Source organism: Tamandua tetradactyla, chromosome 15 (assembly GCF_023851605.1).
Source record: "Tamandua tetradactyla isolate mTamTet1 chromosome 15, mTamTet1.pri, whole genome shotgun sequence".
Taxonomy (NCBI): Eukaryota; Metazoa; Chordata; class Mammalia; order Pilosa; family Myrmecophagidae; genus Tamandua; species Tamandua tetradactyla.
In genome coordinates this window covers 38,148,445-38,167,227 of record NC_135341.1, presented here as the reverse complement: position 1 = coordinate 38,167,227, position 18,783 = coordinate 38,148,445, and the positions used below count along the sequence as shown (strand labels likewise).

The window sequence follows — 18,783 nt, the reverse complement described above, 5'->3', positions numbered from 1 at the left end:
AGGAGACCGGGGCGGGTTGAAACGAGAGGGGGAGCAAAGGTCAATGAAAACTCCCAACAGGTTCTGCGAGGCGCCGGCCGAGTTGAATGCTGGGAAGTGTAGTTCTTCCTGGCCCCTCCGGCCCAACAGCGTCCTTTCACGGCCCGCGCGGCAGTCCTGTATCTTTTAACCTCGTTAGGCCGCGTCGACCTTGTCCCTGGCCCCCGCCCCGCACCCCACGCCCCGGGGGAATGTAGAGGCTAGAGAAATCAGACCAGAGCTTCTGGAGGTCTGGCCGACTAGGCAAGACCCAGCCTTACTCGACCTCTTTCCTTTCCTCAGGCGCCGCTGTGTCCCAGCTTTATAACAAGGGAGGGAATTGAGTGACTGAACTAAAATTGATAGAGCAACTCTAAAACAGGCCTCATTCCCTCACTTTCTGGTGCTAGGAACCCCCTCAACCACCATGATTTTGCAGATGTCAGCTTCATCTGAAAGGTTTTCGACCACACTGGGCTGCAGGCCTCAGCATTATAAGCCTTCTGTGTTCTCTTAGAGTAATTTTTTTATCCTTAGCCCTTTTTTACCAAATGAGAGCTGGTAAATAGCAATACTAGTAAAAGTAATAATAGCTAGTGCTTATATAGTGCTTATTGTGTACCAGGTACTGTTCCAATGCTTTTCCTCTATTCATTTCGACTTTAAAACAACTCTGTGAGATAGGAATCATTATGCCACTTTATAGGTGACCGTATTTATTTTTATGGCCGCTACACCAGCGGTGGTACCTAGAATGGTTTTAATAAATGTGCATTAATCAAGTGCGGAAGAACTTGTCTTGAGACAGCATTTTTAGAGCACATCTGCTTATTTGGGATTGCATATTTGTGTAGGGGATTTTAATGTCTGGTACAGATGATGCCCATTACCTCTGCTCAAGAACTACAATTAAAGATTTATTTTAAAAAACTTTTCAACTTTTGCAAATAATGCAAAATCATGATTGAATTAGAAAATAAGCATAATTTAAAAAATCATCTGTAATCTTACCACTTCTAAAGAAAGCTGTCAACATTTTCAACTTTTTTTGTGTGTGTACATTCACTGTAAATGTACAACTGGTATTTATTTCGTGGTCAAATACAGGAGTGAAAGGCCCTCCTTGCCTCCTTCCCCTTCTCAGGTAAGCTCTGCCCTGACTGATAGATTCTTCTGTTATCTCCACCCTCTAGGCTCCTTGTTCCATTCCTGAAGAGCACTCCTCACACCTTTACATTTGTTTCTATGATTATTTTATTGGGTTGAGTACTCCCAATTGATTAGAAACTCAGTAGGGGCAGAGACCCTACCTTTCCTTTTCCCTACTGTAGTATCTGCAGCACCTCAGGCCATGCCTGCATCAGGGGACCCCTCAGTACATGCTGATTAAGTGCTACAAAGACAAAGTGTGAGTGCTTTGAGGGTGTCTGAGAGGGAATCTGATCTAGTCTGATGTGTCAGAGAATCCCTGAGGAATTGATCAGAAGGATAAGTCTTCATGGGGGAAAGAACTTTCTGAGCAGAGGAGCAGGCCCTATGTAAAGGCCCTGAGGCTGTAAGGAGCCCCTTGAGTGTGGCTTTGGCAGAGAGCAAGTGGAAGAGAGGAAGTTGGAAAAGTGGGCAAGATTTATAGGCCACATTTTGGAATTTGGACATTGCCCCAAGAGCAATGGGAAAAAGATCAAAAGGTTTGCATTTACATTTTAAAAAGATAACCCTGGGAGTGGAGAATGGATTAAAAAAGGGCAAAGGTAGAGTGTGGAAAGGATTCCCAACAGTCCTTGTAAAATAGAATGGTAACTTGAACTGGGGAGGGGTTAATGCCTTCATGCGGGTGATATGAGAGATGGACCACAATTGTGTCTTGAACCACTAAGCCCAGCAGGGCTCCAGACTCCTTATTCAATCAGGGGTTGCTCCCTGTCATACCATAGCAGCTTGGCCTTTTAATCTGCATTGTATATTGCAATGCCGTGTATAGTTTATTTGAAATAGGTATTCCCAGTGCTAAACAGACAAACAAACAAAAAGCACTTTTTCCATCAATTTATAAGACTTATTTTCTGTAGAGAAATAAACATCCTTTCTCTGATTCAGTATTTTACACATGCCCATTCTTCTTTCACACAACTCTGCTGGTAGCAAGATTGGAATTTTTCTGCATGGTTACGGTTCAGCATGAGCCTCCTTGGAGGCTAGAAGGTTTAAAATCAGCACCAAGAAGTCAAGTCAGAACTAACAGAGCTTTCCAAAGTGAAATGAGCAATCCAGGAGGCTGTATGTCCACTGTCCTAGATGTTGCAGAGTGAGGAGGGATACCTACAGTTAGGTTTTCTCGAATATTGATCCTACATCAGAATCATCTGGGGAACTTTAGCTTTTATGCAATTATTTATTTATTGAGTAAGTAATCCATTTACAATGTACAAATCCAGGTGATACCAAACAAAGGCCTAGGGTAAAATGTCTCCCTCTCCTCCCTGTCCTCAGCCCTGTCTCCTCCCCATAGGTCAGCGCTGCAGTCAATTTTTTTTTATCCCTTAGAGCCTGTGCTTATGCTAACAAGTATAGGTACATATTCTCCACACAGTTTATTTTTACATGCATAATAGCTTATTATAAACTATCCTGAACCTCACTCTTTTTTACTTTGTGTATCTTGGGTATAGTTCAATATCAGCAGGTAGAGTTCTTTTTTTAATGACTACCAATTTGGGGTGTGTGTGTGTGGAGGGCTTTTTCTGAAATATAGATCCTCCGGTGTCTCAGATATTTTGATTTGGCCTGATGTGGGTCCCTGGAATCCATATGTTCAGAAAGCTGTCTGAATTGTTCTGAAACAGATTTGAACAGATTTGAACCACTGACCTACATGAGCTTTAAGGTCATCAAACCCCAGAGAGTTTAAAAAAAAAAAAAAAAAGCAACCCAGAGATTACATGGTTCTAAAACATAATTAGAATTTGCCCTGGGTTATGCTGAATAACGAGCTTTGTCAGATTATATTTGGATCACAGGCTACATCCTATCTCATGTCTAAGTGTTTGCTCTAGGATAGCCCACATTCCTTCATGAGTGCTTCCTAGACATCTCACCTACCCCCAGTACTTCTGTACCTTTCTCCCTCATCCCAGAGAACTCCCAAGTCTTTATACTCAATTGAAGTCTCCCTCCTCAACCCCAGCTCCTTCTCTGAATCCACCCAGAATGACCCACTGGCAACTCAAGCTCTACTTGTTGTAAATCGATTTCTCTTTCCTTCCAAACCCATTATCCTTCACTGTCCCCATGAGAGGATATAGTACCTCCATCTACCCTTCCTCTTCCTCATTGTATCAGCAGACTCCTAAGTCTTCCATTGAGCTCTAAAACCCTAGTGTTCTTTCTAAATGCAAATCTGATCTCCTCCTCCACCCTCTGTTTCAAGGACTCTCCGTTGCTTAAAGCAGGGTCTTTGGAGCCATAGCCAGAGCACACAAGCAACTCACATCTCAAAAGATTCTCAACAAATAAATTACTCATGCTACATGTAATATACTATTTCCTGTTTTATTGTTTCACTTTAAAAAAAAAACACGAGCCACTAAAATTAATGTTATGACCCACTAGTGAGTCATGACCCACAAATTGAAAAGCACTGGCTAGCAGGTTAAAGCCAAAATCCTTGCTCCACAACCCCAGATCCTTCACAGTGAGGCATCTTCAGGCTTCCCCTCCTTTTGCCCTCTCAAGAGCTCCAGCACCAGCCAAGATCCATCTCTCCCTGTAGAAACCCCAGGCTATTTAGGCCTCTCTGTGGTCACAGTTCCCATGCTCTGAAATTATGGCCTCCACCCCCACCCCAAGACCACTGTTTAAAATATTTTCTCCTATCATATCTCTGAAAACTTCCTTCCCTTCCCTCCTCTTATGTTTTCTATAGCTTAATACTTGGTTCAGCATCCCTGTTTTAGCATCAGTTCGTTCAACAAATGTTTATCTAGTGTTTACTGGGACAAACCAATGCTAGAAATAAAAATGCCACAATCCCTAACCCCCATGTCTGCTAAACGCACAATGTCATCTTGCATAATGATCTTTATACTAAAGGAATATCACCATGATAATGGCTGCCATTAGCAGAGGCCCAGGGATGCAGTTAGGACCTAGAAGAGAGGTAGAGATAGGGAAGGCTTCAGGGAAGGGAGAGGACAGATTTCCCAAAGGAAATCAAAGCTGCTTAAACTTGAAGGTATGTATCACTGGAAAAGGGAGACGTAAGGAGGGCTGAAGTTGAGTGCTTTCTATGGAAAGGACCCTTTGGAAGTGAACTGAGAAGGAATGCAGCAATTTTTGGGAAATACTCTTGAGTAACTATGGCTGGGCCCTCAAATGGGAATGTGGGAGTGGCTGAGAGGGACCCAAGTGGGAGAAAGGGGACAGTTCTTGAAGGGTTTAGAGTTTGCTGAAGAGTTAGGCCTCATTGTATAGACAGTGCAGGGTGTGGGGTGTTGGGTGATAACAAGATCAGATTTGACACAGGGCGGGTTGATGGGGGAGAGTGTGGTGGTCTGAGGAACAAGGAGTGGCTGCCGCAACTCTCCTAGTGAGAAGTGAGAGATCCTAAACCAAGGTGGGGGCCTGGAGGATAAGTGGAAGAGGTGACCTTGGAACCTGTGAAAAATGTAGATCTCCTTGAAAACTCAAATGGGCAGAGGAGAGAGCAAAGTCCAGAATAATTCCCAGGTGATGAATTCAGCACCTGAGTGACATTATTTCAACAGTTCTTGGAGGAATTGAATGAATTCAGTTTTGTACCTTGGGGTTCTCTGGGGTTGGCACTCAGAGAAATGTGGGGTTTATTAGCATGTAGATAGTAATGCCCATTGAAGATGTGCAAAGAGAGTTTTAGGAGCTTGGGGCATTGAGGACTAGAGGTAGCAGCTCCTTGGGGAAGGAACAGCTAGGAAGGGCAGCCCCTGGTTCAGAAGTACACTCCAGTCAAATATTGGACCTCCATATTCAAGGCAACAACTCTTGTCAAGTTCTCCAGGGTCCTACATTTCGCTGAATCTAGTGATCAATTTTTAGTCTTTTTCTTATTCTGCCCAGCAGTGGCCCATTAGCAGCACTGGACACTACTTCTTTTCCTATAAACATCTTACTCACTTGGCTTGGCTTTCAGGATACCATTCTCCAGCTTTTCCTCCTATTTCTCCAATAGCTCCCAAGAAGAGAAAAAGAAAAGAAGAAAAAAAAAGATGCTGTAGAAAAGTCATGATGGAGGAGACCACTTGACACCTGGAGCAGGGGAGCTAAGCATGAGGTGAGAGAATGACCTTGGCCTCTTGGATAATCTAGGAGCTCCTCTGGGTCATTATAGCACCCTGTTCCCAATATCAGCATAGAGACTGGCTCATAGGTTATGTTGAGAAATGTTTGTGAAATTGATTGAAGACTAAAAGTTGCATGTTACCGTGAAGGCAGGGATTTAGAAGGGAAATGAATATGAGAAGCCACCTCCGCCCCGCCATTCCTAGGTGGAGATGGACTGGACTCCTGGCTCGAGGTGGTGAGGCGGGTCCCTAGTGTACCCTTTCTCTTCGAAGATGGAGGACTTTCCCCCCACTGTTCCCTCCCCTCCAAGGGCATTGGCATAGTACTTGGGAAGGCCACCAGAGGGCACTGTTCATTCTTTTTCCGGGAGAATATTCTTTGGTACAGAGTTAAAGCAAGGGTGGGAGGTGGTGGTGTAAGCAGCTGTAATTAGAGAGACTTAGGGTGGATGCAAAACGCATAAGCTAGAAACAAGATACACCCCGATTGCTTTTTGCAGGGTGGAAGGTGCCCAGGGCCACACCTGTGTTAGCTTCAGCTGACCCTTTTATGTGGCAGCCTCTTGGCTGCTCTTAGTGTCAGTTTTACCTCTCTCGAAAATGGGGTAAAAAGCTTCTGTCACAGAGCATTAGCAAGAGAAATCAAAAGCAAGCAATGTAAACACCTTTCAGAAGTTTGAACAAATTCCTAAGAAATGGAAGGGATTGCTGATCCTGCCAACCTATACTCTGGCCTTGTGCTAATGTAGCACTCCTAGTGTGTGATATTGCACTCATTTACGCTACTGTGTCTGTCTAGCACTGGTCCTTTTGGGAGAGATAATTCCCCAGAGGTAGAAGTAATGTGGCCTGAGTTAGGTCAGGCAGCCAGCTGGGAATGGAGGCCACCGGGGCTTTAGAGCAAGGTGAGGGCTTCCTTCTAAAGCGCAAATTTCCTTGTAAGATTCTCCGGAGTCTTCTCTCTGGAAGTAAGAGACCATAGGTAACAGCCCTCCCTATAGCTTGGACCTGGATGCTGTGCCCCGCAGAATGTTCTCAGAAAAGAAGGAAACACTTGTTTGTGCTGTGAGCTGAGAGGGTCTGGAGACCAGCAAACTGAACCTGTGGTATTGTTGCCTCATCCAGAACTTTCTCAATCCCTGGACCTCTGGGAGATGAAATCGCTCCTGGATCTTCCTGTCATCCTGGTTGAGTTAGGGTGACTTGCATCATCCTGCAGCTAGCTGGTTGACAAATGCTCACATCAGGCAAGGTGCAGAGGTTGAGTGTAAGGGGAGTTTCCAGGACCTTCCAGCCCTGAGCAGTGTCTGCCCCATGGGAAAGTGGGACTGCACCTGTTCCAATCCTTTGAGCCTGAGATCCAGACTCCAAAGCATGCCCCAGGCCTCAGGATAATCTTCTCCCAGTGCACACAAAATCAGTCACTAGATATCGGGATTTTGAAAATTGAAAAAGTTTATTTAGCAAAGGCTAAGCTGTTAAGGTAAGGGATATTTACTGAATTTAACAAAGGGAGGTGGGGCTAGGCATGTCAGGACTATTGGCACATTGGAACTGGTTAATAAACATGAACATTTAGGAGTGCAAGTTGGCTATTATCATTGACTGATGGGTTCTGTTATCTTGAGGAATGGGCTTGCGATGTTGCTGGAATTGTAATGGTAAACTCTCTTGCTTTCCTTCAAGGTTGGGTATTCCTCTTTCCTATTGTCTCTGCTAATTTTGATTTCGCTCACAGGCTATTGTATGCCCCGGGGTCATTTTAAGTTCCATCAAAGCTAATTAAGGCTGATCTGGCTAGAACTGTTCAAACAAGAACTTCTCTATAGGGTCTGTAGGTAGGAATGTCTTCCTCATATACTTCTGTATATCAGTAGTTCATATCTTTGCATCCATTCAGCTGTTGATGGACTTCTGAGCTTTCCAGTTTTTGGCTATTATGAATAAAGTTGCTTTGTACAAGTCTTTGATGGGAAGCATGCTTTCATTTCTCAAGGATAAACAACTTGGAGTGGAATTTCTGAGTTGTATGGTAGGGTCAGAGTTTATGCCTTTCAAAATGATTACTGGCAAGTTGATATTTGTAATAACTTTTTACTTGATATTTTGAGAATGTACACAGTTTTGATGGTTAATCAAATGGTATTTAAAATACTGTTTAATATTTAAAATTCAAGTAACTCTGATATCTGTATTTATAGATTTTTTCCTTGCTTTAATATGGGTTATAAAACATATTGTACAAACAGGCTTTACGATGATTACCTAGATAAATTTTTTAAAATATGCCTATGGATAAGCTAGTTAAGATATTCATTTTACATGGTTAAGATTTCCATATGTTAATTGTAAAAATATTTTGGACCATCATATTTTCCTGAAAAAAGGAAAATATTTAGTAACATAGGTCATTACTATAGCAATGCAGATGTTTGTAAGAACTTTCTACTTGAAATTTTGAGAGTATTCACAATTTTGACAGCTGATCACGTGGTGTCTAAGTTGGTTTTTAATACTTAGAATTTAAGAACTTTGCTATCCAACTATGTAGTTTTTTTTTCCTTGTTGCCTTAATTTTAACTTTTTTGGGGGGGTACATGGTCCAGGAATCGAACCCGGGTCTCCCACATAGAAGGCAGACATTCTAACCACTGAACTACCCATGCACCCACCTTAATTTTAAATTGGTTTATGAAACTTACTGTGTAAACACAGGCTTTGCAATGATTATATGGGTACTTTATTTAAATATGCCTATGGTTAAGCTAACTAAGATAGCAATTTTTGGCGATTCTGAAAAAAAAAAAGATTGCTGGCCATCCTTCTGTAGACTGAGCTCAGGGAAAAGGCAGCCAAGCCCTTGGGCAATCAGGGTGGGCTTTCCCGAAGAGGCAATTATTGTCCTGAAAAACAAGTCAGACAATAGGACAAGAAGGTTGGGATACGGAGGGAGGAAGAGTGCTCCAGATAACGCAAACTGTCCTGTCCTGTATAGGGCTTCAAGGAAGGGAAGAGCCTCCCTCAACTGATTCTGTTCTGTGAGGGTTTCAAGAGTGCTAAGGCTGGAGGAGAAAACAAAGTCCAGATTACAAAGTTCCAGACTGCCACAAGGGTTAGACGGCTAGAAGATGCTCAAAATTCTGCAGCCAGCAGCTGTAAAGTGGTGAAGAAAGCACTGGCTGGTAGTCCACGCCCTAGGGTCTGTCCTGGTACTGCTACTGCTACACCAGGGATCTTGCCAAGCAACTTTCTTCCTTCCTTCCTTTCTCGGGCTTTCAACTACCCCTCCTGAACAATAGGAAGTTGCAGTAGTCAGTGTTGTTACACGTTGGTGTGCGTGGTTTTTCTTTTTAAGAGCTCTTTCTCTATTTCTTAAAGAAAACTTTTCTGAACCAATAAATAAGAGGCATAAGCTCATGTTGTCTTTCCTGGGCAATCTCCAGTATTTGAGGAACTCCCTGAAGCCCTTCCTACTGAGATTGTGTTTCTGGGGCTGGAGGTAGGGCCAGCTTCCTGGGTGTGTGATCTGTGCAGTCATGCAGGGCCCCTGAGCTCAGAAGGGGCCCCGAGCGTAGTGTAATGCTCTGTTCTGGAGGCCTTGAAATTCTTAATAACTTTGAACAACAGGCGCTCCAAATTATGTGTTCAGTCCTGGCCAGCAGTTGCTGTACACTTCCAACAGTACATGAAGGAAGCCCCAGAGGCCTTTCTAAGAAAAACTTTTCTCTTCCATACTTGTCAAAAGTTCCCTTGGAGTCTTTGCTCCCAGCCCTGAGCAGCCAGAGGAGCAAAGGAGAGCCTGGAAAGGAAAGGAAGAGAATGGAAAGCAACACAGGGCTGAAACAAATCGCCGACCATCCCTTTCATGCCCAGAATGCAGTGGATTGAAAAGCCAGAACTCTGGGTCCTCTTGACGTGAACGGGCTTCAGGAGAGATATAGGGCTGGTCAGGATGGTGTTTGGTAGGGTCAGGGCAGAGGGATTGGAGGGCCAGGATGGACCAGGGGAACCTCTGATCTGGAGCTAGAGTTCTGAGTCCTGCCACCAACCCTAACTTGTCCAAGATCTCCCTTCCTGGTCAACTCCCTTATCCCGTCCCAGGTCTTGGTTTCCTTCCCTGCCATATGGGACTGGTGATGACCCTTGTCCTGCCCACCTCATAGAAGTGCTGTAAGCTCAGAGGAGGCTGACACTACAGGAGACCTTTGTGCCCTTAAAGGACCCCACATACAAGTCACACCCTTCGTCTCAGGTGGCCAGAATCCATAAGTGACATTACACAGTGAGGCTCTGGGGGGGGTGCTGGACACAAGGGGCTCCAGGCTCCCCTCATAGGTGTGGTTACCATGACAACCCTAGGGCTTAGCATTGGTGTTGTTGCCTTGGTGACAGGACAGGCCCTAGAGACCCTGTCCACTGTTGTGGCCAAAGGCAATTTTCTGGAAGAAAATTGGCCTCAACTGTGTCAAGGTATGACACTGCTGTGTCAGTGTTAAACCCTCGTTGTACATGGAGTGCATTGGTCTCCTGGAGGTTGACCCTGAGATCCTATGGGTCTTCATTGTAGCAGAGGAATGGAGAAGAATGTGCCAACCGAGACACTTTCTGAGTCAGTATAGAGTCTTCTCTGGAGAGAGGACAGTGAAATGCTTATTGACTCCCTCAGGGCAGCCCTGGCCTGAGGTCTCCCGATTGCCTTCTCCATACCAATGACTTACCCACTGGTAATGGTACCTAACAGTCTGCCCACATCTGGGGTTGGTCCTGAGCTCAGCCCTCCTTTGGTAAGCTTATACATCCTACAACCCTGACTCCCTTGAGGGGAGCTGGAAGAAGTTCTCAGAGGACCCCTGGCAACTGGTGATGGCCAGGACAAGGGCTTTCTTATAGCTCAGTCCTGGGCTGGGCTTATGCTCTGAGATCTCCAGCCCCAGAGGTCCAACCAACCCTGTGGTTGCTGTGTCTCTGCACCTGCGCCCTGAGGGCTGCCTGAGGTGGGGCCTTTAGCACAGCTCCTGCCATATGTAAAGAGCTGCCATGGTCCAAGCCACAGACCTGGGCCTTCCTTCTCATGCATTATTTCACCAACAGGAAAAGCTCATTGCTCTTTGGAATGGGGTGTTCTAGGAGGAGTGTGATGGCAGTGGAGGGGGCAGGCCCAGGGAAGCCTCAATCCCCTAAAAGAGATACTTCTCAGAACAGCTGGTCAGAGAGAAGCTAGATAGAGTAACTACTCATCTAGTAACTAATCAGAGTGACTAGTAAGAGCACAGGTCAGGTCTGATGTCTCTCGATTTTCTGGAATTTCACCTGGATCAAATTCAGTCTGGCCTAGAGAAAGGTTAATAGCCTCGATTTTGCAAAGCTTCAGAACACTGATCTTATCAGAGGAAACATGTTTCTTTTGGTTATAATTTCTTATGGTATCTAGATGTCCCACAGTAAGTACGGACTGCTTTTATTTAATCAGAAGAAAAATCTGCTTAAAAGAATTCTTCATGCTTGATGATGCTTTGCACTTCTTCAGGTGTATACTTTGTATCTCTTTGATAAGTTGTTCCAATATTATGGCAGACAGGGGAAACCTGGCAGGAATAAATCAGATGCTTCCTGGGAATGGAAACATGCCTACTTGCTTCTGTCAACTTTAGGTTTGGCCACCAGGAACCCAGTGGCCTTTGTGATTTCCCAAAATGTCATCCATGGCACAAAGTGAAGACCCCGCTGTAGTTACCTATGGCATTTTGTGGACTTATCTCTTTTGGGCAGTGTTTGCTATATGAAGCCTAAGTCTCCGTGAGTCAAAATCACTCAGTAAAATAAGGGACCACATGGAATGGTCCTGGGGGGCAGGAGTGAGGTAAGCAAACTGAAAGGTTTTGAAGGCGAAAGAGAGAAGAGACAAACCAAGAAACCTTAGAATGAGCGAGTTTATTCCTGCACTCCCAGGCAAAGCTCACAGAACTCAAGGTAGGGAGTTGTGAGTTTGCTGCTGGGTCCTGATGCAGGCGGTTTTTAAGCAAGGGGGTTAGGTGACGTCAAGGGGCGGCACATTTTACACAGCTCGAGACATGGTGACCTTCCCTGTTTCCCCGACCCAACACAAACCACACTTGAAAATCAAATCTTTTTTCCTTATGGGTTCCCCAGACCTAATAAAAGGGTGATTTCTTTGATTCTGTCTTCCTTTCCACAACATTCCTGAATTTGGTAAGTTTATGCATATGCGATGTGAGCCATCTTTAATGTGAGTGATCTAATTCATTGCTTCTCAACCTTTTTAAGTCAAAGCCACATGAAACGCTTGCTCACCTGGCCTTCTGATGTCAACTTCAGTTGGAAATTTGATTATGCATTCCTCTCCGCTACTTGTACTAGGAAAATAATAGATATGTGTGTGTGTGTGTGTGTGTGTGTGTGTGTTTTAAAAAAACTTCCTCCCTACTATTGGACTTGCAGTTCAGTTCTTTAAAATTTCACCTTCTGTTTGTTTGCTAGCTTTGATCACCTCACAAGACACTTTGGTGAATTAATAAGACTGTTACAGAGAACACAAGACCCCTCCCCAGATTCTGGCACAGCCAGTGAGAACCTGAAATTTTAATTTGGCTACTGCCTGCACTTCCACGTGTGTCTCCACAGCTAAGAAGACACAGGCCACCCCAGAAGACTAGCTGTGCAAGAAATCGGGGAGTCGGAGGCCAGTCTCACAAGGCTCCTGTGCAGATTGGCCCATTAGGGTCACAAAGGCAGCAACTGCTGAGCAATGCCCTCGGGGTGGCTTGGGGACCTGCCCAGGGATATGGCTGTAGCCTGCATCTGAGAGTGTAGGGAGCCAGGTGAGATCCTGGAAAGCTTGGGGTCCTGGGAATCAGAAAGAGAGCCCAGAGGGCAAGGTGAGATCCTAAGAACCAGAGAGAATTTCAAGGAGCCAGAGCCAAGAGATGTCCTGGAGAGTAGGGAGGGATCGCAGTGACCTGTCTGAAAGCTGCCTGCTGGCAGGAGCAGTGTGAATGCAGATCAACTATCTTAACTTACCCAAGTTACATACATTTTCTTTTAATGGCCCTTCATTCCTAATATATTTCTCTTTTGAACATGTTTTTGGTAGCAACATTTCTCAGGCATGTTAAAGACGTTGGAGGCTGAGTTTATGGAATTTATTCTTCTTACAGATTTGTCTTTTTAATATAAACAGTGAACATATTTTCTTAGTGATTGGACAAAATATTCAACTCTTTGTAAATGAAAACTTTAGTTTCTTCAATTTCTCTTAGATATTTTGAGTCATGTTCTGTTGGCCTCCGTTTTAGTATTTTAAAAACACTCTGATTTTTTGGCATGAGCAATTCATGGACTCTAACAAATGTACCAATTAGCCAACATTGAAAAAAATTTTTAAAATCTGAAAGCATTGTATAAACTTTACATTTTATAAACTTCACATTATGTAGGATGGTTTAAACATTTTGAAGATTTATGTGCAGTTTAAATAGATCTGCTTTGTTTATCTTTATAGTCAATTTGTGTAGACATGGGCTTGGGGCAGCGACACCTGAGAGAGGGGAGCTGTGGGGGAACAGAAGGAGAGACTGAGAATACAGGCAGGGTTTAGGGTCCGTGAAAACCTGTAGACCTGGCTCCTCCAATGCTCCCCGCCCCTGTGATGCCACTCCTTCCCCCAATCCATACAGTTGTATGAAATGTGTTTTGGGCAAATCAGTAAATTTGGTCAGTTGAGTGAAAGGGTCATTTCGAAAATTGAGTTTTGGTGATTGGCTTTGGTTGGTTTTTCTGTGCAATTTATTTTCTTCAAGTGTCTCTGGAGTTCTTTGTGCTGAGTGACGTCGAGGTGGGACTGTTGCTCTCCTAGGTTGGAGTTTGGGACCCCACCCTCTGCAGCCAGACTCAGTGGAGCCAAGAGCTGGAAACTGAGGGCTTATTCCAAGACTCTGGAGCCTAAATAGAGCACAGGAGGTAGATAGATCAGGAGGCTGCTCTGTCACTGCTCTCAATATCCCCCTACTTGCATCCCTCCACCATCCCTACAGTCTCCTCATGCAGCCCCTGATGGCCATACACATTTCCTGATCGTTCCCCTGGCCCTGGTGCTTTCTCTTCCATCTCTTCCCTCCCAGACTTTTCCCCGGATACTGTGGCCTCTGCCGCCCTCCCTTATAACTGTCTTTCTTGTGAGTCAAGGGGCAGCTCTGGTCACAAGGCTGACCAGTGCTGCCACATTACCTCAGGGTTGTATATACACACAGTTAACCATGTGAAGTTCTAATTCCATGCCCACCTATGACCAGTGACCTGGGTAGGGTGTCCTGACCCAAGTGTTCTATTCTGGAAGTGACAAGGAGACTGGATAGAAGTTGTGGGCCAGAGACACAGGGAGAGATGGGATAGTCTGGTCTGGGGTTCTGCAACAGGGAAGTCAGGGAAAGAAGGACACCGACCAAGTGCTGAGCAGAAATTTTATTGGGCTGGGACAGCGCAGCCTGTAGTAGATGGTTTGGGAAGGGACCAAGATGGGGGACTGCAGGAGGAGGATCAGCAGAACTGGCTGTAGGCACTTGGAGCATCTCAGAATCTCCTGGACCAGTGAAGCATGATGGCCTTCTTTGGAAGCAACTTCTTGATCTTCTCTTTAACCTTCTTGAAGAATTTTCGTAGACCTCTGCGTGCTCTCACGGGCTGGTAGGTAGGGGGAGGGAGTCAGACAGGGTTGGCATTAGTCAAGGCTGGGTATAGGGTCCTACCCAGGGTTAAGACCTAGTTTTTTCTCTCTCCACAGGGTAGTGTGGAGGACCCAGAGGAGACTGGCAGCGAGAGGCCCCAAATTGAACAGGTGACTAGGCGACTGCCTAGCCCTGTCCTTGGTTTGCTATCTGATATGGACACATTGTTCAAACTCTGAGCCTTGGTTTCTCTTCCAGCTCTGATCATTCATAATTCTATTGTTGTAAGGCAGTGGTTTTCAAACGTCATGGTCCATCAGAATCACCTGCAGCACTCATTAAAAATCAGATTGCTGGGCCCTCTCCCAGAGTTTCTGATTCGGTAGGTCTGCAGTATGGCCCAGGAATTTCTATTCCTAACAAAGTCCCAGGTGGTGCTGATGCTCCTGGTGTTTGAGAGCCCCTTTTTAAAAGCAATAGCTCACCGAGTAACTGTCAGACCACTACTCTCTGGGTCTAAGTTTTCTCAGCTGTGAAGACTACATGTGTGTGTGCTCGCATGCACACAGGCATGTGTGTACATGTACGTGTGTGTGTATGTATGTATATGCTGTGTTTTGCAGGGGACCTGCAAGGTGTAAGGTGAACTTTCCAGTCTGACAGCCCATGGGAGTGTCTCTCTTTCCCCATGTTTGAGTGATGGGTCTGTTGGGACCTGGAAATTCTCAAGCACCCTTCAACCTCCCACAAAGCCCCTCTCTTACCCTCAGCCCTCTCTCTTCTTCCTGAAGAACCCTCAGCAAATCCCCAATCTTATACCTATCCATTTTTCATGCCCAACTCAAGTTGCCCCTCCCTTATAAATCTTCCTACTCCATAGAGCACTGCCTCTATTGCAACATCATCTGCAAATCACAGTTCTTTTAACTGATGAATACTATCCACTAGGCACTTCATTCAGCTTCCAGCCCAGGTGATCTCAATCCTGACCCCACTCCAGACCAATTAAATCAGACTCTGAGGGGTATGCCTTAGGTTGATATCTTATAAATGCCAATGTGCAGAGGCTCAGGATGGTAAAGTGGCTTTGTCAGGTCACTAAGAAGAGCAGAGCTCAGCTAGTAGTTTTCTTTTCTGAGTGTCTGTTGTCAGGCATTCAGGAGAATCCTCGGGACTGGGAGGAGTGTAGAGGCTCCCAAGAGGCCTGTGTGGCCATTGCCCTTTATTCTGAATCTTCCCAGCCTGAAAGTCCTGGCTTGTGGACCCAATTCCTTCCTTCTCCAAAATCCTCAGGAGTCTGCTTACCCTTGTAGACTCCTGGAGTTCACAGATGTTCTCCACGCTGAGGCTTTCCCCTTCATCTGTAAAGAGTCCCCGGCAGTTCTTCACTTGCTGTGGGGGAGAGGAATAAGCTTAGAACTCAGCCAATTGACTGGGGGACCCCAGTGCAGGGTAGAAACAGGGAATGGTGGGCTCCTTGTGCAGATGTGCCTGAAGAACAGAATCCAGGGGCTTACTCTAAAGCCTTGAGTTGGGGCATGGGGAGCTGGGGTTTGAGGAACTTACCCCATTGTCCTTGAAGGGACACTGCTCAGTGTAGAGGTTCTCCACCACCTTGCACTCCGTTTCTTTGATGGTGAAGATCAATGACTGTGGTTTTGATAATGTTGGGTCCTATAAGCAAGGAAACAAAATAATCTCAGCCTTGCATAGCTAACCTGTCCCTTTGTGAAAGGAACCCAGAGAGCATCCAGTCTGTCCCTCAGCAGATGGGGACTTTAGGGCCTGGAAATTCTTCTACTACCAACCAGCAGCTCCAAACTGAGGTCCAAAGAGAGGTCGAATTAACTAAGACCAAGCAGCTTCTAGTGGTAGAGCAAGGAGTTGAAACCAGATCCACTTGACTCTACCACATGGTGCCACCAATCATACTAGTTGGAAAAACCTGCGGAAAAGTACAGAGCATTGCCCAAGGCTTCCATTGTCTCACAGATGAAGAATCTGAGGCCCAGAACAGTGAGGGGAACTTCCTAAAGCCTCTCCCCACTTCAGGGCAGCAGAGTCCTTAGCCCAGTGCTCCCTCTAGGATGTTCTGGTTGGGTTGGGCTGTGCCCAAGGTCCTCCCTGCTCCTTCTTACCCAGTCTTTCTGGGACTGAGCACCTAGGACACGGAAGACATACTCCTCCTTTCTTTCGTTGTTGTAGACCTGGATGGCTATATCCAGGGCCTGAGCTTGGCTCAGGAGGGCGTTACCATTAAAGGGGGTAGGCTCGGCGCATTTCAGACCCAAGAGCAGCAGCAGCACAACCACTCTGATGCTTCCCATCTTGTCTGGTCTCAATCTGCAGGGTTCAGGCTCTGCTTGGTATATGCCTGCCCAGGGTGGAGGGGGGAGCTACCTTCCTGCCACTTGGCTTTCTTTGAAGGCCAATGAGAAGATTCAGAAATTACTTAACTTCTTGGCTTTCCCCCAAGCTGGTTGCTTCACATGAGATTATAAGAGGGAAGAGGAAGTTGGCCCTGAGCAGGATCCTGACATCCCCCCCTGGCCAGTGTCACCACTCCTTCCCATAAGTCCCCATTCACTTCTCAGAAGGGAGGGGTGTGTTACTTGAATCCCCTCCACTTGACTCCCGTGAGAGAGACAGCATGGTGGATGGGTGGGAGGCATTGGGTTCAAGTCCTTGTGCTGGTATTTTCTGGGTAGGAGGTCCTTAGTTTGGTAACTTAAACTCTGGCCTCATTTTCCTCATCTATTGGCTCACTCAGAGAGCCAGAGATGGGGACCCAGCAGGGTGCGGTCAACCTATCCTTTCCAGAGGTCTAAGGTCTAACGGCAAAAGCGATGGCCCTCATTCCCTAAATTTGATGTGAAGGGTACATGAGGACATGCCAAGGAACAGATGTGGGGAACAGGGGCAGAGATGGCTGGGGTAGAGTGGCCATGGCCTCTTTGCTGAGAGGACTTCCAAGGAGCCAATAGGGCTCCCATAGGCTGTGAGGAATAAAGGTTGGAGGAATGAAAGGCAACTTCTATATCTGAGGACCTTGTAAGGGATCCTCCAAGGGACCTAGGGAAAGAGGTCAACTCAATAGGGCCTGAAAGAATGGGAGGGGCACTCCAGGCAGAAAGCTCAGCAAAGGTACAGGAGCAGGAAAACACAGGGAGGATTTCAGGATTACCAGTAACCATGTATATTGTTAATGGTTGTCTCCTATGATCATCTTCCTTTCCTCCCTTGACTTGAAAGAAAGGATAAAGCATCCCTGGTGAGACTGATCAGAGGCAGTTTGTATACTTCAGGGCCCCAGGAAGGGGCTGGAAGAATTCCTTCTGGGCCAGGGATAGTTAGGGAGGATGTCTTGGTGGAGATGGAATTTGGGCTGGACTTTGAGAGATGGACTGGGTTTGGATATGTGAGGGGAGAAACCCTGGACATAGAAGGGAGGGGAAGAGAGACCTAAGAACGCTGGGAGACAAATGCCAGTGTGGTGTGTTCAGAAGGTCAAGGTCTTCAAATGCAGGTTGAAGAACAGGAGGTGAGGAGGGTGGAGAAGTTGGCAGATAATGACAATTCTGGATGCCTGGCTTTGCCTCTGCCATCCTGGCTAAACTTTGCCTCTGGCATTATGGGCAGGACATGTGGCACCCATAGTTCCACTCACCACAGCAAGCATGAGTCTATCAGTGCTATTCGCAACAGCCAAATATTGGAGACAACTCAAGTGTCCATCAATTGATGAATAAATAAATAAAATGTAGAGTATCTGTACAATGAATGATTATTTAGCTACAAAAAGAAGTTAAGTATAATGGTGACGTTATGTACTGATACATTGTATAACATGGATGAACCTTCAAAATATGTAAAGTGAGAGAAGGCAGACACAAATTACCATATACTGAAAGATTCCATTTGAAGGGTTCAGAATAGGCAAATCTGTACAAACTGAAAGTACATTGGAGGTTTCCTTGGGCCAGCAGAGAGGTTGGGGGGAAATGAGAAGTGACTCCTAGTTGGTACAGATGTCTTTTGGGGGTGAAGAAAATGTTCTAAAATTACTGTGGTGGTGGTTGTACGACTGTGAAAATACTAAAAAACATCGACTTATGTACTTTAAGTGGGTGAATTATATGGCATGTGAGTTATACATCAATAAAACTGCTAGGAAAACAAAAGTTCAATCAGAGAGCTTTTTCCTGAGAGCAGACCCCTGCTTCCCAATCCCTGCAGCCACTACCCACAGATGGAAATTTGCACAGGTGCTGCTCTCACTGCATGGGAGAAGAGGAGACTTTATGGTAACAGGAAACGTCACGGACACATCTCTCTAGGGACTTCCTAGATGGCGGGTTGGAAGGGAAGGCTGAGAGCAGGAGGCTGGAGTGGGGTTGTCTCCTCCTTTACCGCTGCCCAACTAGGCCCTTCAATAGTCCCTTGGTGGGTCTGACTACGTCCTCTACTTTCCTGTCTGCCTCCCCTGGATGCACTCCTCCTTACCAAGTTTGGCTCAGAGCTCAGTGTCTATGGCTTAGGGAGTGCCAGGGTACAGAGGACTCTTTCCCTCGCTCCATAACCGTGTGTTAGGGCCCCTGTGTATGCGTTTCTGAATCAGAGCTGCCCTGATGCAGACCTCAGATCTCTTTGCATCCCAGCCTCTCCTCTAAGCCCCAATGCAGAACTACTAGGCAAAACCAAAACCCTGCATTTAGGGGCTTCCTGGGGATCTAGCACACATCCCCAAGTGTTCTAGTTTGCTAGCTGCT

At 45.8% G+C, this 18,783-nt stretch overlaps 1 protein-coding gene and 1 long non-coding RNA gene across 4 annotated transcripts in view; one reads left to right on the top strand and one right to left on the bottom strand.

The window, feature by feature from the left end:
- Positions 1-168: 168 nt before the first annotated feature.
- LOC143657253 (uncharacterized) overlaps positions 169-18,783 on the top strand; it is a 33,643-nt gene continuing 15,028 nt past the window's right edge. For 2 of the 3 annotated variants that reach the window (XR_013162783.1, XR_013162781.1), the window contains exons 1-2: positions 169-1,162; positions 5,222-5,323. This is a non-coding gene — a long non-coding RNA (uncharacterized LOC143657253). Of the gene's footprint in view, positions 1,163-5,221; positions 5,324-8,328; positions 8,753-18,783 lie in introns of those variants that run through there. The other variant, XR_013162782.1, reaches the window with a different exon arrangement.
- LOC143657925 (cathelicidin-2-like) lies at positions 13,797-16,426 on the bottom strand. The gene is made up of 4 exons (XM_077130373.1): positions 16,153-16,426; positions 15,581-15,688; positions 15,320-15,406; positions 13,797-14,030 (listed from the first exon to the last, which is right to left on the bottom strand). Exons 1-4 carry the CDS (start codon positions 16,339-16,341, stop codon positions 13,920-13,922), a joined length of 495 nt encoding a protein of 164 aa, XP_076986488.1. The 5' UTR covers positions 16,342-16,426; the 3' UTR covers positions 13,797-13,919.

Excerpts from the sequence above, each read along its gene's own strand:
- LOC143657925 (XM_077130373.1), bottom strand. The coding sequence starts at position 16,341 with ATGGGAAGCATCAGAGTGGTTGTGCTGCTGCTGCTCTTGGGTCTGAAA. Across the intron at positions 15,689-16,152 it reads CTCAGTCCCAGAAAGACTGG|GACCCAACATTATCAAAACC; the intron begins GTAAGAAGGAGC and ends CCTTGCTTATAG. Across the intron at positions 14,031-15,319 it reads AACTCCAGGAGTCTACAAGG|CCCGTGAGAGCACGCAGAGG; the intron begins GTAAGCAGACTC and ends CCTACCTACCAG.